The sequence below is a fragment of the Dermochelys coriacea genome, chromosome 7 (assembly GCF_009764565.3).
Source record: "Dermochelys coriacea isolate rDerCor1 chromosome 7, rDerCor1.pri.v4, whole genome shotgun sequence".
Taxonomy (NCBI): domain Eukaryota; kingdom Metazoa; phylum Chordata; order Testudines; family Dermochelyidae; genus Dermochelys; species Dermochelys coriacea.
The window spans coordinates 104,129,159-104,153,225 of record NC_050074.1 but is presented as its reverse complement, the minus strand read 5'-3'; the positions used below and the strand labels follow the sequence as shown (position 1 = coordinate 104,153,225).

Genomic DNA, 24,067 nt, shown 5'->3' with positions numbered 1-24,067 from the left:
AAGCCCCCAGGTGGTGGGGAAATGCCAAGGGAAACTCTGCTTCTTTCTAACCGCGTCGGCGCGGGTGAAGGAGTCCAAACTTGGCCATATGCTGGCTTGTGCCCTGGCAGAGTGTGTGTGTGTGTTTATATATATATATATATATATATATATATATATATATATATATATATATATATATATATATATATATATAAATAAATAAAGCATAGTCAACTTACCTTGAGCCCTGGATGATGCTATAAAGAACCAGCTTAGGCTCAGCAGCAGCATGAATATCTGGGCTGGGGGGTGAGAAGGAGGGAAGCGCCGCTGCTCTGCATGGAGACGCTTTGACATCTTAGCCCAGACTGAAAAAGAGACAAACTTTCATCAGCTAGGTCTGGAGAATAGCACCATAATATACAGTTACAGAGAGGAGCAAGCTGGGACTCAGGATGTGAGAGATTTCCTGCATGCAGTTAACTCCCAAACCCCTCCTGCTCCTGCATGGACTGCTGATGAGCTGGGCTTTGCTTTTTATATATATATATATAAACAAAAAAAAAAGTTGTTTGGGGTTTGGCTTTTTTTTTTTTTTTTGGCAAGAATTATCTGTTGACCGTTGCAATAAATGAGCAGACTGTCCGTGTTGGCTAGCAGGAGGCACTAAAGATCGTTGGTGAAAGAAGGCAGGCCTGCCTGGGAAATCTGCCCCTTGCCAACATTTACAGTTCTCATTACAATGGAACAAATTATTGTCCTCCTGCCTCGCCTCAGGGCGTCTCCGCGGGGTCCTACAGCCCTCCACTCCCGCTGTGCACACGGTAACAGTTATTCTGTTGAGGAGAGGTTACTCAGGCACGGTGGTTAGTTCCTGAAAAAGACACATCGTCCCCCATTCTCAGACCTGCCAAGTCTCCTTCAGTTGGAAGGAGACTCCCTCCTGTGGGATTAATTTTAAGGTTGGCTTTAAAGTCTCCCCCTCTTTTGCTGGAGTGATTGGTCTATGTGTTAGAATTCCCCCCCTCTAGTGATCAGTGATCTGGATGAAGCCTCTCCCTGCTCAGGGAGGGTTGTGTAGTGTGTGTGCTAGTAATTTCTGTTACACACGGGGGGGGGTGGCTTATTCTGAAAAACAACTTGAACGTGTAATAAGAACAGAGAAATTCTTTATTGGTTTCATAACATTGTAGGTTTCAGAGTAGCAGCCATGTTAGTCTGTATTCACAAAAAAGAAAAGGAGTACTTGTGGCAACTTGGAGACTAAATAAATTTGTTAGTCTCTAAGGTGCCACAAGTAGTCCTTTTCTTCTTTTTTTTTTTTAATAATATTGTAGGTTATTTCTGATGCTCAGGGCTGTTACTTTACAGTGTTTAAAAGATTAACAAACAAAATTGATTGTCAACAGTTGTCTGGGAAACAAACAAAAAAACCCCCACACATTATGTTTTGCCCATCAAACCCCTGGCCTGCCACTGAAATACATATAAATGCAGCAATTGATGCATCTTAGGGCTTCTCCCAGGGAAGGGAGAAAGAAAGGCCCCGACCCTGGAAACACAAAGCTTCCTGCATTTTACACACACAGTTCTATTGAAATCAGGGGGAATACTCATAGGCATAAAGTAACTCATGTGTCAGGCCTAATTCTGCAACTTTTTCCACTCAAGATTCTTCTTGCATGGAACAATTTTCAGGATTAGGGCCTAAACTTGGGCCTTTGTCATCAAAAAACAAAGACAAAACCACACTCACAAACCACACAGAGCTGTGCAAATTTGAATTTGTAAATAGTGACTGTTCTAGTGCAGGGGTTCCCAACCTTTTGTTTTTGAGACACCTACTCCCCCCCCCCCCCCCAACATGCTATAAAAAGTCCATGGCCCCCTGTGGTATAACAACTGTTTTTCTACATATAAAAGCCAGGGCCTGCGTTAGGAGATAGCAAGCAGGCCAATTGCCTGGGGAGCACTGCAAAGCTATGTTGCTCAGGCTTCAGCCCCAAGTGGTGCGGCTTTAGCTTTCTGCCCTGGGCCCTAGTGAGTCTAATGTTGGCCACGCTTTGCAGACCCCCTGAACCCTGCTCATAGCTTCCCCACCCCCCAGTGGACTCCGCACTCCTGGTTGAGAGCCACTCTTCTAGAGGGTTTAAAGACAGTAGTTACATCATGAAGTAGGGTGACCAGATAGCAAATATGAAAAAAACAGATGGGGTGGGGGGCAATAGGCACCTATACAATAAAAAGTCCCCCAAAACAGGACTGTCCCTTTAAAAACAGGACATCTGGTCACCCTACCATGAAGGGTATCTTCAGCTCACATATGGGTTTGAAAGGTTTATACAGTCTGACCTGGAATGGGATAGGACAAATCCTTTTAGCCTCCTGCCTCTCCTCAGACTTAAGATATTCCCCCACCTCCACCAAAACATTTGCAGAACTCTGTTTCTCTCTTTTCTCAGAGAGATTATTTGCATTTCTCACCCCCACTAGAAAATTCTATGAATTGACCTCTGTGAAGGACACAAAGACCAGGAGAGCGTCTGAAAGGTGAGCAAGGATATGTTTCTGATAAAATTTCACCAAATGGTAATATGGTTTCATTTTGTCCATTTCTTTCTTTTGTGCAGGTGAAATCTGGATAGTTTTAGATGAATCTAAACTGTATGTCTTTAATGGATACCTTATTCCAAGTTATACAGCTAGATAAACCCTTTGGGCAGGGTCTCTCATTTTTGTGTACTGTACAGCACAAAGCACACCGAATGAGCTAAACCCAATAAGAGCAAAACAATTTTTTGAATTTGCAAATGATCACATTCCAAAATAGCCAGATTTTGTCTGGAAGCTGCTATCCAAAATGCAGGTCATCTCTAATTTAGAATGATTCATGCGGGGTTGTTTAAATGAAGTAGTAATTGGGAGAAAAAGTATTCTAAAAAAATAGAGAAAACTTCATTCTCTACCCTGCCTACGTACAACTATAGTTCTCAGGCAGGTGTTATGATTTTCCAGTATAACTTTAAATTGGTTTATGCTAGGATTATTCCTGATCCCACAGATCTGTTTTTTGGAACAGTTAAGTGTCAAGGTGTAAGGTTGCCAATGCTCATTTTTATTGACCCACATAATTTCAACTTTTTAATTTTAAAATCTAGTCAATGATGCCACCGACTTTTTTTGAAGGGGTGATTTATTGTATGTATCCCAATACCTTCAAAATGAATGTTAAAAACAATAACCCATTTGTGTCCAAAAAGCCAGACGATTCTTCAGTAATGCCCCTTGATAAACCCAACTAAGTCAAGAGAGGCTGTAGCTTATCTGGCCTTTGAAGGTCTATTTTCTTAAAACGTAGGGTAAAAAATTAAAAAGCAACGAACGCTTTTAGACAGCTCCTCTTTATGCTCATGTAGACTACTGGCAATGCATTTCAGTGTTGTGATTTGTATTAATTAAGTATTCACCAGTTGCCCTATTTTTTGTTAATTCACCAAGTTGGGGGGGGGGGGGAATACCTGTGGATTTGCCCCTTCCCCCCGCCCAAAGCACACAAGTGAGGGAACTGAGAATACTATCATTCCTGTCCTACTACATGGAATATATAATTCAAGTTATTTTCATGGGGTTTAAAGTGAATCTATTAACAGAGTTTTTATCACCAAGGAATCCAGAGTGCTTTGTTATTCATCTCAGGATAGATTACAGCGGCAAACTCTCAAAAATGCGGGACATACAATTCTGGCCAAAGCTCTAAAACAAAACTCTCATTCATTAAAAACAAACTCATTACTGACCACATAAAACAAAACAAACCTTGATTTCTTAAGGACTCATACTAAAAACCCTCTTGCAATATTTATTGCAAAATTTTATTAAACTTATCTACCTTAGATGAATGAAAGGGTGAGTTGCTGCTGCAGCAAATCAAACTGCTGTTGCTAGGCTCCCTGGATATTTCAAAGGTAGGCCCTGGTCCTGCAGATTTTTCCGTATAAGCAAATGCCTGGCTAGTCATTTTTTTTAATTTTTAAAAATCTTATCCACTTAAAAGGTATCAGTGATTTTTCTTGTTTGTGGTCCTTTATCAGTCATGTTTTATTCTCTCACCCTGATTTTACTCTCACCCTTCCCCCCACCCATTTTTGCTCCCCTTGCTTCCAATACTTCTTAAGTTGGGACCCACACCCCCTTCTGTCTGGGGCACATGACATCCTGTGACAGAGCAGCTCTTCAGGCAACTGCTGCTCGTTCAGCCCCTTGGTTTTCTCCTCCTGACAGTTGGGCCACTACTTCTCTTGTGCTGCGAGATGGAGGAGGGAAGAAGAGGAGACAAAAGGTGGGTAGCTGGTCTCCATGGCGTGTGATAACATGACACTAACCTGCATTAACACAATCACTAACTCACAACTGAACTGACAATTCAGCCTCATTTGGTGTCAAGCCTCAGATAGCTGCCCTGTCTCACTAGTATAATATTGATATGCTTGGATGGAATCTTCTAGACTGGTGTGACATTCTGACCCACCTGAGAGGCACTGTGAGCTAGAAAAAACAAAAACAGTGAAAACTTAAGGGTCAAACACTTGAGAGATAATCTTGGCTCTGTTTTGGAAAAATCATGGAGCAGGTCCTCAAGGAAACCATTTTGCATCACTTGGAGGAGAAGAAGGTGATCAGGAACAGTCAACATGGATTCACCAAGGGCAAGTCATGCCTGACTAACCTGACTGCCTTTTATGATGAGATAATTGGCTCTGTGGATATAGGAAAAGCAGTGGACAGGATATATCTTAACTTTAGCAAGGCTTTTGATATGGTCTCCCACAGTATACTTGCCAGCAAGTTAAAAAAAAAATATATGTATTGGATGAATGGACTGTAAGGTGGATAGAAAGCTAGCTAGATTGTCAGGTTCAACAGGTAGTGATCAATGGCTCAATGTCTAGTTGGCAGCCGGTATCAAGCAGAGTGCCCCAGGGGTCGGTTTTGTTCAGCATCTTTATCAATGATCTGGATGATGGGATGGATTGCACCTTCAGCAAGTTCGCAGATGACACTAAGCTGGGGCGGGGGGGAAAGAGGTAGATACACTGGAGGGTAGGGATAGGGTCCAGAGTGACCTAGACAAATTGGAGGATTGCGCCAAAAGAAATCTGAGGAGGTTCAACAAGGACAAGTGCAGAGTCCTGCATTTAGGACAGAAGAATCCCATGCACCGCTACAGACTGGGGACCGACTGGCTAAGCAGCAGTTCTGCAGAAAAGAACCTGGGGATTATAGTGGACCAGAAGCTGGATACAAGTCAGCAGTGCGCCCTTGTTGCCAAGAAGGCTAACAGCATACTGGGCTGCAGTAATAGGAGCATTTCCAGCAGATCGAAGGAAGCGATTAGTCCCCTCTATTCGGCACTGGTGATGGCATATCTGGAGTACTGCATCCAGTTTTGGGCCCTCCACTGCAGAAATGTGTGGGCAAATTGGAGACAGTCCAGCGGAGGGCAACGAAAATGATCGGGGGCTGGGGCACATGCCTTACGAGGAGAGGCAGAGGGAACTGGGCTTGTTTAGTCTGCAGAAAAGAAGAGTGAGGGGGGGATTTGATAGCAGTCTTCAACTACCTGAAGGGGGGTTGCAAAGAGGATGGAGCTCGGTTGTTCTCAGTGGTGATAGATGACAGAACAAGGAGCAATGGTCTCAAGTTGCAGTGTGGGAGGTCTAGGTTGGATATTAGGAAACACTTTCACTAGGAGGGTGGTAAAGCACTGGAATGTGTTATCTAAGGAGGTGGTGGATTCTCCATCCTGAGAGGTTTTTAAGGCCCAGCTTGACAAAGCCCAGGCTGGGATGATTTAGTTGGTGTTGGTCCTGCTTTGAGTAGGGGGTTGGACTAGATGACCTCCTGAGATGTCTTCCAACCCTAATCTTATATGATTGGGCAAGTCCCCTCACTTCCTGACCTCAATTTCCACAATCTGTAAATTGGAGAAGAATTCTTCCTCACAGAATTTTGAGAGAGTTCATTAGTTAACATCTAATGGAGTTTGCCTGGGAGTTCGCCTGGAGTGAGCCCAGTGAGGCTTACATCTTGCCAACGTCTCTGAGGAAGCTCATAGTAGGTAGGTGATATGGAAGGGGGGGGTTCAGCTGTTGTGACCTGCACTGGATGTGCCATGTTTGTCTTTCTTCCACAGGACAGAAGCGACTTTGTCTGTACAAAGTGCAAGCTGGTCTCCATATTGGAAGAAAAGATTGAAGGTCTGGAGCAACAGGTAACGACCCTGCGTTGTATACGAGAGACTGAGGATTTTCTGGACCAAAAACTCAGGATAGCCTTCTAGGGGCACAAAGCTCTAAAGATATAGAGCAGGTTGCACAGAGGAGCCAAGAGGCCAGTGAAGAAGCTTGGCAACATGTGACCTCCAGAAGAGGTAAGCGGAATGTCCGGGTTCCAGTAACACAGACACAGGTAACTAACCGCTTTCATGTTCTCTCCACAGGTACCATTGCGGAGAGTGGACCAGATGATATGTCTGGGGGGAGAAAGCAGAAGGAGACTCCGCTGGTTGGGAGGCATGAGATGCGATGTCCTGAGGTTGGGGGTTCCACGACCACCACTCCCAAGAGGAGAAGGCGGGTGGTGGTGGTCGGGGACTCTCTCCTCCGGGGGACTGAGTCATCTATCTGCCGCCCTGACCGGGAAAACCGAGAAGTCTGCTGCTTGCCAGGGGCTAAGATTCGTGATGTGACGGAGAGACTGCCGAGACTCATCAAGCCCTCGGATCGCTACCCCTTCCTGCTTCTCCACGTGGGCACCAATGATACTGCCAAGAATGACCTTGAGCGGATCACTGCGGACTACGTGGCTCTGGGAAGAAGGATAAAGGAGTTGGAGGCGCAAGTGGTGTTCTCGTCCATCCTCCCCGTGGAAGGAAAAGGCCTGGGTAGGGACCGTCGAATCGTGGAGGTCAACGAATGGCTACGCAGGTGGTGTCGGAGAGAAGGCTTTGGATTCTTTGACCATGGGATGGTGTTCCATGAAGGAGGAGTGCTGGGCAGAGACGGGCTCCATCTTACGAAGAGAGGGAAGAACATCTTTGCCAGCAGGCTGGCTAACCTAGTGAGGAGGGCTTTAAACTAGGTTCACCGGGGGAAGGAGACCAAAGCCCTGAGGTAAGTGGGAAAGCGGGATACCGGGAGGAAGCACAGGCAGGAATGTCTGTGAGGGGAGGGCTCCTGCCTCATACTGGGAATGAGGGGCGATCAACAGGTTATCTCAAGTGCTTATATACAAATGCACAAAGCCTTGGAAACAAGCAGGGAGAACTGGAGGTCCTGGTGATGTCAAGGAATTATGACGTGATTGGAATAACAGAGACTTGGTGGGATAACTCACATGACTGGAGTACAGTCATGGATGGTTATAAACTGTTCAGGAAGGACAGGCAGGGCAGAAAAGGTGGGGGAGTAGCACTGTATGTAAGGGAGCAGTATGACTGCTCAGAGCTCCGGTACGAAACTGTGGAAAAACCTGAGTGTCTCTGGATTAAGTTTAGAAGTGTGTGCAACAAGAGTGATGTCATGGTGGGAGTCTGCTATAGACCACCGGACCAGGGGGATGAGGTGGATGAGGCTTTCTTCCGGCAACTCACGGAAGCTACTAGATCGCATGCCCTGATTCTCATGGGTGACTTTAATTTTCCTGATATCTGCTGGGAGAGCAATACAGCGGTGCATAGACAATCCAGGAAGTTTTTGGAAAGCGTAGGGGACAATTCCTGGTGCAAGTGCTAGGGGAGCCAACTAGGGGGAGCGCTTTTCTTGACCTGCTGCTCACAAACCAGGTAGAATTAGTGGGGGAAGCAAAAGTGGATGGGAATCTGGGAGGCAGTGACCATGAGTTGGTTGAGTTCAGGATCCTGACGCAGGGAAGAAAGGTAAGCAGCAGGATACGGACTCTGGACTTCAGGAAAGCAGACTTTGACTCCCTCAGGGAACAGATGGCCAGGATCCCCTGGGGGACTAACATGAAAGGGAAGGGAGTCCAGGAGAGCTGGCTGTATTTCAAGGAATCCCTGTTGAGGTTACAGGGACAAACCATCCCGATGAGTCGAAAGAATAGTAAATATGGCAGGCGACCAGCTTGGCTTAATGGTGAAATCCTAGCGGATCTTAAACATAAAAAAGAAGCTTACAAGAAGTGGAAGGTTGGACATATGACCAGGGAAGAGTATAAAAATATTGCTCGGGCATGTAGGAAAGATATCAGGAGGGCCAAATCGCACCTGGAGCTGCAGCTAGCAAGAGATGTCAAGAGTAACAAGAAGGGTTTCTTCAGGTATGTTGGCAACAAGAAGAAAGCCAAGGAAAGTGTGGGCCCCTTACTGAATGAGGGAGGCAAGCTAGTGACAGAGGATGTGGAAAAAGCTAATGTACTCAATGCTTTTTTTGCCTCTGTTTTCACTAACAAGGTCAGCTCCCAGACTGCTGTGCTGGGCATCACAAAATGGGGAAGAGATGGCCAGCCCTCTGTAGAGATAGAGGTGGTTAGGGACTATTTAGAAAAGCTGGACGTGCACAAGTCCATGGGGCCGGACGAATTGCATCCGAGAGTGCTGAAAGAATTGGCGGCTGTGATTGCAGAGCCCTTGGCCATTATCTTTGAAAACTCGTGGCGAACGGGGGAAGTCCCGGATGACTGGAAAAAGGCTAATGTAGTGCCCATCTTTAAAAAAGGGAAGAAGGAGGATCCTGGGAACTACAGGCCGGTCAGCCTCACCTCAGTCCCTGGAAAAATCATGGAGCAGGTCCTCAAAGAATCAATCCTGAAGCACTTAGAGGAGAGGAAAGTGATCAGGAACAGTCAGCATGGATTCACCAAGGGAAGGTCATGCCTGACTAATCTAATCGCCTTTTATGATGAGATTACTGGTTCTGTGGATGAAGGGAAAGCAGTGGATGTATTGTTTCTTGACTTTAGCAAAGCTTTTGACACGGTCTCCCACAGCATTCTTGTCAGCAAGTTAAGGAAGTATGGGCTGGATGAATGCACTATAAGGTGGGTAGAAAGCTGGCTAGATTGTCGGGCTCAACGGGTAGTGATCAATGGCTCCATGTCTAGTTGGCAGCCGGTGTCAAGTGGAGTGCCCCAGGGGTCGGTCCTGGGGCCCGTTTTGTTCAATATCTTCATAAATGATCTGGAGGATGGTGTGGATTGCACTCTCAGCAAATTTGCGGATGATACTAAACTGGGAGGAGTGGTAGATACGCTGGAGGGGAGGGATAGGATACAGAAGGACCTAGACAAATTGGAAGATTGGGCCAAAAGAAATCTAATGAGGTTCAATAAGGATAAGTGCAGGGTCCTGCACTTAGGATGGAAGAATCCAATGCACCGCTACAGACTAGGGACCGAATGGCTCGGCAGCAGTTCTGCGGAAAAGGACCTAGGGGTGACAGTGGACGAGAAGCTGGATATGAGTCAGCAGTGTGCCCTTGTTGCCAAGAAGGCCAATGGCATTTTGGGATGTATAAGTAGGGGCATAGCGAGCAGATCGAGGGACGTGATCGTTCCCCTCTATTCGACACTGGTGAGGCCTCATCTGGAGTACTGTGTCCAGTTTTGGGCCCCACACTACAAGAAGGATGTGGATAAATTGGAAAGAGTACAGCGAAGGGCAACAAAAATGATTAGGGGTCTAGAGCACATGACTTACGAGGAGAGGCTGAGGGAGCTGGGATTGTTTAGTCTGCAGAAGAGAAGAATGAGGGGGGATTTGATAGCTGCTTTCAACTACCTGAAAGGGGGTTTCAAAGAGGATGGCTCTAGACTGTTCTCAATGGTAGCAGATGACAGAACGAGGAGTAATGGTCTCAAGTTGCAATGGGGGAGGTTTAGATTGGATATTAGGAAAAACTTTTTCACTAAGAGGGTGGTGAAACACTGGAATGCGTTACCTAGGGAGGTGGTAGAATCTCCTTCCTTAGAGGTTTTTAAGGTCAGGCTTGACAAAGCCCTGGCTAGGATGATTTAACTGGGACTTGGTCCTGCTTTGAGCAGGGGGTTGGACTAGATGACCTTCTGGGGTCCCTTCCAACCCTGATATTCTATGATTCTATGATTCTATGATCTGTACAGCACTTCAAAAAGGCTAAATCCAATATAAGTGCTAAGTATCATAACTTATTTCCTTTAATGCATTGGGGCCAGGAAAGTATGCTTTGTTCTCCAGCTTCCCAACCACCTCCTACTGTATTGCATGGAACTGCCTATTACTGTATCAAATGAAAATTGACAGAGCTTTAGCGTCCTCTGCTTTCAGATAAATTTATTTTTAAATAAACACAGCTGCTAAAATATTTCCGAGTGCAGTGTTAAACCTGTGAAAGAAGATTTGTTTGTGGCATTAGTCCCTGTTCCTTGACCTGGGCCTGATCTCTTTACTGAAAGCGAACTTAGGGTGATTGAGTGAAAACTTTGCCCAAGGAAGGTGTGCACTGTCACTATGACGGATTAATATACCAATAGTTGAAAATGAGGCACAATGAAAAAACAAACAGCACATCAGCTGTAACAGCAGGAATCTGAGAGGTTAAGAGATGCTTGTAACAACAGGGAGTATTACATTCAAGTCACAAAAACACCACATGCTGTCATTCACAGCTGTAGACAACCTGTCTGTACCAGACAAGCACATCCAAGGGACACTTGCTCTGAAATTTTGTTCACGTATATGTCCACTTTGATTACCAGAATCCAAGCTCATTGAAATGCTTGGTTATCCAAAAGTTTGCATGTATTATTTTATAATAAATGCAACATGTTTGTATGTTTAGAAGCAAAAAAGGTAGATTTGAGAGTAGGCAGCAGAAAGATGCTAAGTGTGGCAGAAGTCACCCAAAGACAAGCATGGCCTAAAGAAAGCAGTGCACAGGGAATAGATTATACTCATTAAGTGCTGTGATATCCTTAGATGGAAGGCACTATAATAAGACTAGATCAAGCCTTACAACATCTGTTCAGTAGACAAGTATTATGCCCATTTGACAGATGAGGAGAGTGAGAAAAAGAGAGGGATTAAAATGACTTTTCCAGAGTCACAAGGAAGAAACACTGATGCAGACAGGATTCAGAAAAAGAAAAAAAAAAAGTTTCTTGCAAGCTGACACTCATCATAGATCTCTCCTCAACCATTGCAGCTGCTAATTAACACCCTTCTTATCTATTGCAAACCACACCATTTCTAAAGTTTCTCCAGTAGGCAATGGAGAAGGACTATAAAATTGGGATGATATTTGCTTCCTTTGTAGAGTGCTTTGTGATCTGCTAATGAAAAGCATTGTGTCAGAGCTAGGCAATATTATACATTGAGTCATGTTGGTCGACCTCTCCATGGAATTGGATATAGTCGCCTGTGGAATCTGTCCATCTCATCACAGATATATGGCAAGAGTTAGCACAATTGTGCTTGAGATAGTGTCAATCATTCCTCTAAGGCTACACCCAAAGAGTCTTGATGACACTAACTCCTTGGCCTCCAGTGTGCCCACATGTGGGGTCCTACAGGAATTAGTCATCCTCTCCTGCATTCCGCTCAACATCTGTGCAAAACCACTAAGGTAGACAGCAATATATAGGTGGTACCCAGCCCTACATCCCCTTCACATCAGATGGGGATAAACACCTGGGAAATGGTTCTACGTGTCTGGCCGAGATCAGTAACTGGAATAAGGGCGGCTGGCTGAACCTGAATTCCAGAAAGACAAAGGTTTCTGGTGGGGAGATGGCATCTCCATAATAATACCCAACTCTTGTGTAGCATTTTTCATTCATAGATTTCAAACCACTTTACAAAAGGTAGTCAGTATCATCCTCCCTAGTTTACAGATGGGGAAAAAGGACACACAGGGAGAGAAGTGACTAGCCCAAGGTCATAACATTGTCTTCCACTGAGGATGATCTCAGATCATTAAGGATCATACATAGACTTTGTTCTCCTAGATCCTCAACTTCTTTTAAATACCTGTAACAGCCCAAGGGACAAAAAAATACCACTGCCTATCTGTGTTTGGCAAGAAGTCCACATCCGCTCTTCTTGCATTTTGACTGTTTCCACAGGCATCTGTGTATTCATGGCCTAAAGGATTGAAGATTAAGATTCTCTGTATTTTGGAATGAAATGCTTGTCCTTTATATAAAGCTTGACTCAATTCAGAACCCAAACCAATGAGAGATCATGTCTTCCTCTCTTCATTGGCTCCCTATGGAATCAGGGATCTGTCAGATTGTTTTGCAATGTGTGGAATGCAAGTACAGTGGTAAGTGTCACATTGTTCTAGAAATCGTGTGAAAAGAAGGGTGCAGGTGGTTTGTGGTGTATGAAAAAAAGACTATTAGAAACAGGACATGTCCCTGTACCTAAGTAGACTTGCTAAGCTCCATATGCCTCATCACACAATGTTTATACATAAATAAAAGGAAATTAAGTTTCCCTGAATAATGCTGATATACATACAAATAGGATGCTCACCTTATGAATGATTTCAGTAGAAAACTCTCTCTCTGGGCTCACTTTTCAATGAAGTTGGTTGGATTTTCACTAGTATAACACAGAGTAGAATTTCATTCTCCAAGCCTTTATGGAACCTGTGCCCCAAATCTTCTTCACTTTCCCCACATTGGTTACAGCATTCTTCACTGCCTATCGTAAAAGGACATCAAATTGAAAGTCATATTTCTGAACTTTCTGCATTTACAAGTAACAGCTGTGAATACTGGAACTGGAGGAAGTAAATATTGTCTCTGTTTATTGACAACGCTTGATTTAATTTTTAATGATCCCCTTCCTACCACGATCTCTGCACAAGCAGCCCCCTGCGCCCGTATAGATGCCCTTTAGCTTCAACTGGGTTGCTTGAGCACAGGGGGCTGCCTACATGAAGTTCATTTAACAATTAGGGCATTATTGACTTTCTCCAATGCTGCAAATTTATAATCAAGGTGGCAAACAAATTAATAATTTTTTCTCAGGAATGTAGGAAAATTCAGATATTGTTTAAAGGGTGCTCAATCAAACTAGATTTTTGTAGTCTGGGAATTTCAAAAACTTGAAGTTGATAATTAAAGGGACACTAACACAAATGCATTTCACTCCACTGGCAACTGTATTTCCTTTTCAGACATGTATAGCAGGGGTTTGAATTAATTAAGTCACAAATGTATGTTGTTCTAAAAGGTATGCTGTAGGTCTAACAGGAATTAATAGAAGGAACAATATTACACAGAAGGTTACACTGGTGCATCGCAATAATCTCTTCTTGCCTTATGATCTATGAATTATGCACGTGTTTGTTATTGTATAAAGCCTTGCTACTCCCAAGAGATCTTATATGATTAATCTTTTCTTCTAGTCTGTAATGAATTTATTGTGCCAAATTCACATTCACTACTAGACATTGCATGTCCTCAGCATTAGAGTGACTGGACTGTTAAGTATTTAAAAAAAAAAATAAAACACCCGATTATTATTGTGGGGGTTTGGTTTTTTGGTTTGGTTTTTTAGGAGACAACAGCGTTCTCAGCTTCAGAGGGGAAATGTGCCAGGGCATAGTTTCTTATTAAAATCATAAAGCATTGTAAAATTAATTTTCACATATAAATAAAACAGAGCCATCCTGAAGTTATTTATGCATTTATAACAAAATGAGATGCAGCAATTTTAATCTTTTGGCAGCAACCGGTCTCAAAGCTAAGGCTTACTCTGAAAGAATAAACACCTTTCATTAAACAGCACTTATAAGTTGCTACCAAACATAATTTCAAATCAGAACTGCCAGGACATGAGGTATAGCTCTTATAATACCTCATTCCCATCCCCCAAAAAAGTTGAGCTTGATACTTCTTGCCTTTTCTCTAGACTAACTCACCTTTAGTTATAAGGCAACACAATAAGCTAGATTTCTTAAAGCAGTTCTGATGAAGCTCTATATGTTACCTAACGGAGAGGTTATGTTAGAATTGTTATAACTGAGTGGAACAGAACCAGAGTCTGAGAAGCTGAAGAGAGAGTTTGCAGGAAACTATATTCTAACAAAAGCAAACAAATAAACCCACCTCACTAGGACTTCAAAGCTATTTAAAACCAAAACAAAAAGACGCCATTAGTTTTTCATATAATTAAAACACAAATCCAAACCTCACAAAATCTCCAGCCACATCCTTTTCTTGTCGCATAAACCCTCCCTCATATAATAATAAATAAAAAAAAACCAGACATAAACAAGCCAGCACTTTTACCTCTAAAATTCCCTGCCACAGCCCCTAAACAACAACTCCTTTCTCTTCTCTATTACAGCAACCATATCCATAATACAATTCTGAGCCTAACTAGTTTCAGCTGCACCTAATCACGTCCCTGCTGAGAATTCTTGCTTGAGAAGACTGAAAAGCCCTGTGGGGATTTGACTCTCCCCTCCCTCCTAGCCCTGTAAAAAGCCCCAGTTTAGTAGTGCTTCTTGCTTGGAGCACTCATGGGAGAAGGTGTATTGTAACTCCATAGTCCCTTGGCAGAAGTATCAAAAGATGCATACTCCTTCCTTGTCACAGTGTCACTTTAACTCCAAGGAGTTGGGTATTTTATCATTCTCACAAGCTTAGCTACCAGCAGTGTAAGCCTGGAATCTTGGAGCTATTTTCCCCCATCAAGTTCTCACACTGTCTCTGTTGCCCTTTTCCACCTGGACATCTCTAACTACTGGACTTTAAAACTTTAAATCACTGCTGATCCTTCAAGAATAGCTCTCAATTTCATTATGTACAGAATTAAAATCTTTGAAATGTCACTTCCCTTCCTCTTCCAGCTTCTTGTGGAAAAAGCAACAGATTTATTTCAAAACATTTATACTGTCTTCTGTTTTAATATCCTGCTACACATCTGTATATTTATCTCCATAAATCTTTTGTCTCTCAAAGCCTGCCTCAATAAAATACTTATATGCTTCTCTAAATTCCCATCATTTTTTCCCTGTACTGCCATTTTCTTAATCAGATCTGTTATAATAATTGATGGACTCTCTTTTCAGCACAGTAGCCATGACATATGAGATACAGGGTAAATTCTGTCTCGTCAGATTTGTCACAGTATTCTGGAAAATTGTTTGTTGCTTTGTATAACTTTATACTCTCTCAGACCTGTCCCTCTATTATACTGATGAGGGAAGACTGGTTTGCAGGAAGGAAAGAAATTTGTGATTGCTTTGTCCATCAACCTGCTACAAGACTGTATTTAGAAAAAAATCCAAAGAGCTATGTTTTGGCCAGGAGAATCATGGGTTTTGACCCACCTACCTGTTCCTTTCTCTTTGCAGCTCCTTTCCCTCCAGTCAATCAAACAAACAAATCAGACCCACCTGAAGAGTTGCTAGTTATCCTCCTGCAGGAAAAGAGAGCCAGAAAACAGCACAGCTTGAACCCTACTTTGCTTGCTGGAAGAGAGAGAATGGGAGTTGTTAGGACAGGAAGTTAAGGAGGACACAGCATCAAACTGGCCCTGTTTCTATCGTGGGCTGTTGCAGACAATAGGGTTATGCAATAGCCCAGCTCCCCCAACCCTGGTCACAATCTTCTCTACCATGCAAAAGTATGGCTTTAGTCCCCGCCTGCTATAGATTAGCTCCTCCTCTGTCCTATACCAAACTACCACTGCTAAAGAAAGCAGTGGCTCCCCCAAACCAAGGTTCTGTGGAGAAATGGGCTGGACCCTGAGTGGATCATGCCTGTCAATTTGTCTTCATCTGTTTTCACACCAGTGCCATAATGTGGATTTTAAAACATGAAAGAATTATTTCCAACTCACACTATTAGTCCTAAACCAGGATCCCAAGTGTGTTTCCTCCACCTAGCCCCAGGGTTTTACAGCTTCTCCACTGCCTCCTTGGTTCCCTCAGTGCTTTGTTCTACCCCAGTGCTTTTCTGTCCTGGAATGGAGAAGCCCATGAAACTTGTTGCCACGGGTCAGGAACAGACTGTATTCACCACATAGTATGCCACTGGGGCAGTAGTGTCTGGTGGATAAAGCACTGGATTGTTACTCAGGAGTCCTGGGGTTCTATTCCCACCTCTGTCATTGGATTGCTGGGAGATCTTAGACAAGTCACAACATTGTCCTGTGCCTCAGTTTCCCCATCTGTAAAATGGGGATAATAAGGCTGACCTTCTTGGTAAAGTGCTTTGAGATCTATGGATGAAAAAGGCTATAAGAACTAGGTATTATTATTTACTTTTATTAGACTGGCAGGGCAACAAATGTGCAGTTTGAGCTTATTGGGGTGCTTTAAATTTTCCTATCCACTTGACAGAAGCCTACCTATCTAGAGGGAGGATGTTCTTCACCAGGAGCCCTTTATTCAGACATTTCACTTTCAGATGCTTGCTCATCCCCAAATAAGTAAGTCTCCTTATTTGACACCATTTAAAATTTTTTTTAATTTTCCTTCCTTTAATCAGACTTTAAAAATTAACACTTTTAGTCTCTGTTATTGCCTCTCATTTTAATGTTACTGTGTCTCTGAGGATTTAAATAAAAATACTTTTTTTTAAAGCTTTCCCAGGATAAGAGACAGTAGTATAAGTCAGGGTAAAAGTATAATTAAATCAGATTTTTTTTCCTACTGTGCCCGTCTAATCCTCTGCAGTGCACAATCAGAAAGCAATACAATAATTCACAACATGACCAAAAATTGGGACAATGAACAATGTTTTTCTAAAAATATTAAATCCCCTAGAGAAATTTGTCACTATAATGAAAAAGAAGAAATTACCTTTCATGCAGTACTCAGTAAAAAGCATTATTGTGTATGTGATGTGAGTGTTAAGAAAAATGTCTATATCTCCTGTTAGAGATGAAATGAAGAGTAGGGCATCATTGTTTTTATTATTGGTGGTATTAGTGGTCTCCTGATGATTACTGCCTGAATCAAACCTTTCTCTCACATCCTTCAGACTGTAGACACAGCAAGTGAAATATGCAAAACTAAAAGCTGGTAAGTAAAAAGTTGGCTTTTTTGTAACATCAGCTGATAATATTTGATAGAACATTTAACCCATAATGGTATATCTTCCATGCGCTTTAACATATGCCATTTTATAATTACATTTAAAACCAGCTAGTCCTCAAAATTATATTTTTACACAATAACAAATACAAAAATTATATATGTGCTCTCAGTAGCATTACAAATTAAGTATGTATTTGGCAACACTTTACACTAAGTGGGTATTCATTACTAATTCCTTTCGTATGCATTGTAATAACATTAGTCATGAAGAACTAATGTGGATATAATATTTAAATACTGGTTTATTTCTTTGTAAATTGTCAGCAGAGAACACACTGGTAATTCCCTTTCACTGACATCTTTGGAAGGCTGTAAAACCTCCCTGACATCGATGGGAGGGAGGTAAGAATATCCTGTATTTTTAACACGAGTGAAAGGGAATACCTTTTTAGCGATATCAGGCACAATACAATTTTCAATTATTTCAGAGCACTAAAAAGTCTAAAAGGTAAGAAAAGCAAAGCCAGATGTGAAATAAAGCTATAAAATTGCAACTTTCTCCCCATTCTTTGTCCGTGTGGTTATTTCTTAAGCATGGACTTCAAAATAAATCTTCAGAGCTTTTCTCTTAAAAAGCATTACATATCATTACAACATTAGAGGGCCTAAGAAAGAATATAAGACTAAAATTCATTCAATAGACACATTGCCATTTTGTACTAGAGCTCTCTAAAGTGAATTGTAGCATTGTATTAAATCCAGGGCCATTTATTAGCATCTCTGTAATATCTGAATGCATAGGAATTATTTTTAAATTTCACATTAATGTCCGGTTGTTGTAAAATGTTGACAATAAAAGAATTGTAAAATATATAAAAGATGAAGTTTCTTCATATAAATGTGTCTTTTAATTTATAAACTGAAAAAGGCCTCTGTAATTAGTGGATTCATTTTTTCTTGTTCCTATAAGGGAAATAGGGATATCAACAAGTAATTTATTTTGCTTCCCTAGTTACAGTAAAAACTGTGTTATTCGGCACTTTACCAACCGGAAAGCTCTAGAAACTGGCATTTCTGATATCTCCCATACAAATCTTCAATAGGGTTGCCAGGTGTGTCTGGCTTTCGACTGGAACGCCTAGTCAAAAAGGGACCCTGGCAACTCTGGTCAGCACCCCTGACCGGGCCATAAAAGTCCAGTTGGCATGGCCAGTGGGAGCTGCAGGGGTGGCGCCTGTGGGCGGAGGCAGTGTACAGAGCCGCCTGACTGCACCTCTGCCTAGGAGCAGCAGAAACATGTAGCCGCTTGCACAGCTGCCTGAGATGAGTGCTGCACAGAACTGGCACCCCAAAACCCTTCCTGCACCCCAACCCCCTACTCCAAGCCCCCTCTCTCAAACCTCCTCCCGCACCCAAACTCCCTCCCTACATTGGGAAGTATAACTCTTAGTTCACTGGAATTTTTGATTAACCCCCCATTCCACCAACATGCCGGATAACAAAGCTTTTACTTTACTAACCTTAGAACAATTCTGTTTAGTGTTTTATATAATTGCATGTACAATGAGCACATTGGTACATTTCCTTCTTCTCTTCTCATTCATCATCTGGTAGGCAGATGATACACATCATTATCTGATTTTGTAGGCTATCTAAAATGGATATCGAGCAATTTTACCTCCTACAGCTTTAGTAAAGAGCCAAACAGAACTAGTGAAAAAGAGATTCAAGATTCTTGAGAAATAGGATTTGTTTTTCCTCCAATATAGAACAAGAGATGGTTCCACTTGGTATACTTCTTTCAACAGCCTTGTCATAGCCAAGCAGATGTGAGCTAGAGGCTGGAGTCATGATCTCCTAAAACACGGAATATTTCCAGTAGGTTTGGTTGGTAAAGGATTTTCACTTACAAAATGGAATCAAATATTATTCTATTGTCAGCTAGTAGTGCTGCCATGACAAACAACCAAAATAGGCTTCTCTCTTTTAGAAAGAATATCAAGGCTATATAAAAAGTCAAGGTTGTGTTATGAAGTGAAATCCTATCTTCTCTTATGCACCATACTCTAAAAATATTTTGTAGGACTCATTGAACAATTATTTCAATATTAAAAATGTATATTCTCCCATCAATATGAACGATATTTGTACAGGTGACACTCTTTGGGCTAAATCATACTCTTAGGGACATGGATGCACTGAGGTGTCACTGAGAGCAGAATTTGGCCTGGTAACACTAACCAGGAGTAGTGTCATGTGACAATCCCTTGCCCATCAAGAAAATAGTCCTGTAGGGTCAAATTTCAGAATCATAGGGTCAGAAGGAACTACAAGGGTCATCTAGTCTAACCTCCTGTCAAGATGCAGAATTTGTTGCATCTAAACTATCCAAGACAGATGGCTATCCAGCCTCCTTTTGAAAACCTCCAGTGAACAAGCTTTCACAACCTCCTGAGGCAGTCTGTTCTATTGTCCTATCGTTCTTACAGTTAGGAAGTTTTTCATGAAATTTAATCTAAATCTGCTATGCTGTAGTTTGAACCCGTTGCTGCTTGTTCTGCCCTCTGTGGCAAAAGAGAACAACTTTACTCTATCTTTTTTTATGGCAGCCTGTCAAGTATTTGAAGACTGCTATCATGTCCCCACTTAATCTCCTCTTTTCCAAACTAAACATCCCCAGTTCCTTCCGCCTTTGCTCATATGGCTTTCATTCCATCCCTTTGATCATCTTTGTCGCTCGCCTCTGGATCCTTTCCAGTTTCTCTACATCCTTTCTATACATTAGTGACCAAAATTGGACACAGTAGTCCAGCTGAGGCCTAACCAGTGCTGAATAGAGCAGTACTATCACCTCCCGTGACTTGCATGCTATGCCTCTGTTAATGCTATCTAAAATTGCATTTGCTTTTTTTGCAACAGAATTGCATTGCTGACTGATGTTGAGGCTGTGATCCACCACAACTCCCAGATCCTTCTCAGCAGTGCTGCTGCCAAGCCAATTTTCCGACATTCTGTATTTGTGCATTTGGTTTTTCTTCGTTAAGTGTAGCTCCTTCCATTTGTCTTTGTTGAATTTAATTTTGTTGTCTATAGCCCAGTTCTCCAATTTATCAAGATTCCTCTGAATTTTAGCTCTATTCTCCACAGTATTGGCAACCCCACCCTAGCTTTATCTCATCTGAAAACTTGATCAGTATGCTCTCTACACCTATATCCAGGTCATTAATAAAGATGTTAAATAACACCAGATATAGAACAGCTCCCTGTGGAACCCCACTTGAGACCTCCCTCCAATCCGACATCCTTCCATTAATAGTTACTCTTTGTTTGCAGTTGTTTAACCAATTATGTATCCACTCATTGGTAGCTCTGTCAAGCCCACATTTCTCCAGCTTACTTATCAGAATGGCCAATGGGACTGTGTCAAAAGCCTTGCTGAAGTCCAGGTATACTATGTCTACCGCATTCCCCCTATCCACCAAATCAGTTACGCTGTCAAAGAAGGAAATCAAGCTGGTTTGGCATGATTTGTTCTTGGTAAATCCATGCTGTCTGCTAGTGATTACCCCTTCATCCTCCAGGTATTCACAAATTGAATGTTTTGTTCATTGCTCTAGTAGCTTCTCAGGTATGGAAGTCAGGCTGATTGGTCTATAGTTCCCAAGCTCCTCCTTTCCCCCCTTTTTAAAGATGGGCACTATGGTAGCTCTTCTTCAGTCTTTCGGGACCTCTCATGTCATCCATGAGTTTGTAAATATTATTGTCAGAGACTCTGAGATTTCTTCAGCTAATTCCTTCAGTACCGTTAGGTGAATATCATCCAGTCCCACTGATTTGAATTCATTCAAATTGGTCAGAAGATCTCTGACATGTTTTTTACTTATCCCAATCTGCATCCCTTCCCCTTTATTGTCGATGGTAACGTCACTAGTAATCCAGTTATATGTTATTTTTTGTGAGAAGACTGAAGCAAAGAATTGAGCAGTTCTGCCTTCCTACCATCCTCTGTTATCAGTTCACCTTCTTCATTGAGCAGCAGACCCACAACATCCTTGATCTTTCTTTTTGTCTGACATATTTGAAGAACCTAGGGTTGCCAACCCAGTTTTGCCGGGAGTCTCCCGGAATCAGGCCTTATTTCCCAGAGGCTATTGCAGCCAAACCGGGAGATTTGGGGCGCTAACAGTCTGGCAGCCCAGTGGAGCTAAGGCAGACTTCCTGCCTGCCCTTGCCCATGCCACTCCCATAAGTAGCTGGCACCATCCCTGCGGCCCCTGTCGGGGGACCAAGGAATCTCCATGCGCTTCCCCCGCCCCGAGCAGGAACTGCAGCCAATGAGAGCTGTGGAGGCTGTGCCTGTGGGCAGGGGCAGTGCGTGGCACTCCCTCGCTCCTCCCCCCCACCTAGGAACCGATGCCAGTCGCTTTTGGGAGCCACCTGAGGTAAGCGCCACCCGCCCTCACCCTCTTCTGCACCCCAACCCCCTGCACCCAAACTCCCTCCCAGAGCCCACACCCCCTCCTGCACTCCAACCACCTGCCCCAGGCTCAACCCGGAGCCCCCTCCCACACTCAAACTCCATCCCAAAGCCCCTCCTGCACCCCAACCCCCTGCCCTGGGCTCATTCCAGAGCCACCTTCTACACTCCGAATCCCTCAGCCCCACCCTCCAGCCCACACCGCAACCCCCTACCCCAGTCTGGTGAAAGTGTATGAGGGTGGGAGAGAGCGAGAGGTGGAGGGAGGGGAACTGCAGTGAGCGGGGACAGGGCCTGGGAGAAGGGGCAGGGCTAGGGTGTTTGGGTTTGTGCCATTAGACAGCTGGCAACCCTAGAGGAACCCCTTCATGTTGTCTCTAACATTTCTTGCCAGCTGTAACTCATTCCATGCCATGGCTTTCCTGATTTTGTCCCTACACGCTCACGCTATTCCCATGTATACTTCCTTGGTGACATGCTCCTCCTTTCATTTCCTGTATGTATCCCTTTTGTTTTTTAGATAGCTAAAAAGCTCTTTGTGCAGACACATTGGCCTCCTGTGGCTCTTCTTATCTTTCCTCTGTGTCGGAATAGCATAATGTAGAGCCTATAGTATTACATCTTTTAGGAACTGCCAGTTCCCTTCTACTCCTTTTTTTCCTAATCGGTCTTTCCATGGGCTGTTGCCTACTATTTCTCTGAGCCAGTTGAAATCTGCCTTTCTGAAGTGCAGTGTTCTTGTTTTGCTGTTCTCATGTCCTCCTTTCCATTGGATCTTCAATTCTATCAGATTATGATGATTTCCTCCCAAGTTCCCAACTACCTTTATATTTGCAACTAATTCATTCCTGTTGATCAAAGCCAGATCCAAAATGGATGACCCTATAGTTGTTTCCTCAACTTTCTCAATCAGCTCCCAGTAATTTTAATGATAGTTGCATTATGTCAAAGGCAGAATTTGGCTTCTTAATTTTTGCTTGTCCATAAATAGGGATATAGCTGAGAGATTTTGCATGTCTAATTTTATGCTGATTTTTTCCCTTGTACCAAACACTAAAGCATAGCTCTTACATCTTATTTTGTCAGTTTTCAAACTGAAGAATGCCAAATGTGACAATAGCATTTAATATTTAAACCAATCACTTCTAAGGGTGGCTGCTATCTGAGAAACCTCCTGGTCTGTTTATAAATCACAAACAAGTCAAGACAGAGAGCAACAGAGGAAAAAACTCACCTCAAAAGCATTCAATCTGCCTTAAGAGAAGTCAACGAAAAGCTTATTGAGTAGTGAATGATGCAGGCTTATTTGCAGTGTTTTGTAGCCGTGTTGGTCCCAGGATACGAGAGGGACAAGGTAAATGAGGCAATATCTTTTAATGGACCAATCTTGTCTCTCTTATATAGACTCACGTGACATAACTTGATATATTACATGAGAGATGACGTATTGTACATTGAGATACATTTGTAACTATCTATTCTATCAGTGAACAAGTATGGGGAAATCCATCTAAACACACGATTACCCACTCTATCAGAAGAAGTGGAAGGTTTTATTTGTTATTGAAGTCATAGAGATCAAACATCTTTATGCATCTATATGCAAGCTTGCTGATCTTCAGCCCTGGTGTTCCTGTGACTACTGATGATGTAGCATGGAACAGCTTCCTATGAACAAAGTCACCAGAAAGATTCTCCCCCTTTGCCATTTTGTTTTCCTTGTAAATTGATTCCACAGCAGAATTCATTAGACTAATGTAACCAAATCTCAGATAATCAAGTAAGCAACAAAATTAATAGCAAGTCCTTTTATGCAGAGAGTCTACTGGTATATCAGACCAGCTAAGTTAATTCTAGTAAGTAACTATTGTCTTGCACAGACCTATACAAGAAATTATTAGTTTAAAATACATGCCCAGAATACCATAACCCTTGGTGTCCTGTGGTGTCATGATTTTGGCCCTAACTGATGTATTCGTTTCAGATAAAACTGTTGGTGCCAACATCATGGAGAGCCTTTATATCCTGCACACCTAAAACATTGTGCATCCTTAATTTTGTCCCCTCTCTGAATAATGTGAAAATTAAAAACCAGTGGAAAGTGGTCTGTTAGGACTCTGAGCTTCCTATTGAATAGGTAAGGCCTTACATGCCTGACAGACCAGACAAGTGCATAACATTCTCTTTCTATTGCAGAGCAATGTTGTTCAGTGGGAATCACTTTTTTTACTTAAGAAAGCAATAGGATGCTTTTTATTGCCTTTGCCTGCTTGCATTAACATAGCCCCCAGGCCTGATTTAGAGGCACCAGTACAGAGTTCAAATACCTTATCAAAGTTTGGACTGCCTCAGACCAGTTTCTCTGACAGAATTATTTTCACTTTATTAAAGCCCCTCCCCCCCCCAACAGGCTGTAGGCCAAACCACCTGTCAGGATTCCTTTCCCACTCTGAACTCTAGGATACAGATGTGGGGACCTGCATGAAAGACCCCCTAAGCTTATTTCTACCAGCTTAGGTTAAAAACTTCCCCAAGGCACAAATCCTTCCTTATC

General features: G+C 42.7%; 1 protein-coding gene and 1 long non-coding RNA gene across 3 annotated transcripts in view; one reads left to right on the top strand and one right to left on the bottom strand.

Moving 5' to 3' along the window:
• The window catches only part of LOC122460962, a 36,139-nt gene that overhangs the window by 630 nt on the left and 11,442 nt on the right, over positions 1 to 24,067 (top strand). For both annotated transcript variants that reach the window (XR_006282623.1, XR_006282624.1), the window contains exon 2: positions 2,476 to 2,532. This is a non-coding gene — a long non-coding RNA (uncharacterized LOC122460962). The remainder of the gene's footprint in view (positions 1 to 2,475; positions 2,533 to 24,067) is intronic.
• ADAM12 (ADAM metallopeptidase domain 12) overlaps positions 1 to 24,067 on the bottom strand; it is a 374,238-nt gene that overhangs the window by 349,577 nt on the left and 594 nt on the right. The window contains exons 2-4 of the mRNA XM_043518460.1: positions 15,328 to 15,412; positions 12,512 to 12,682; positions 222 to 350 (exon numbers count right to left, since the gene is read on the bottom strand). Of these exons, the coding sequence (XP_043374395.1) occupies positions 222 to 339 (118 nt within the window). The 5' untranslated portion in view covers positions 340 to 350; positions 12,512 to 12,682; positions 15,328 to 15,412. The remainder of the gene's footprint in view (positions 1 to 221; positions 351 to 12,511; positions 12,683 to 15,327; positions 15,413 to 24,067) is intronic.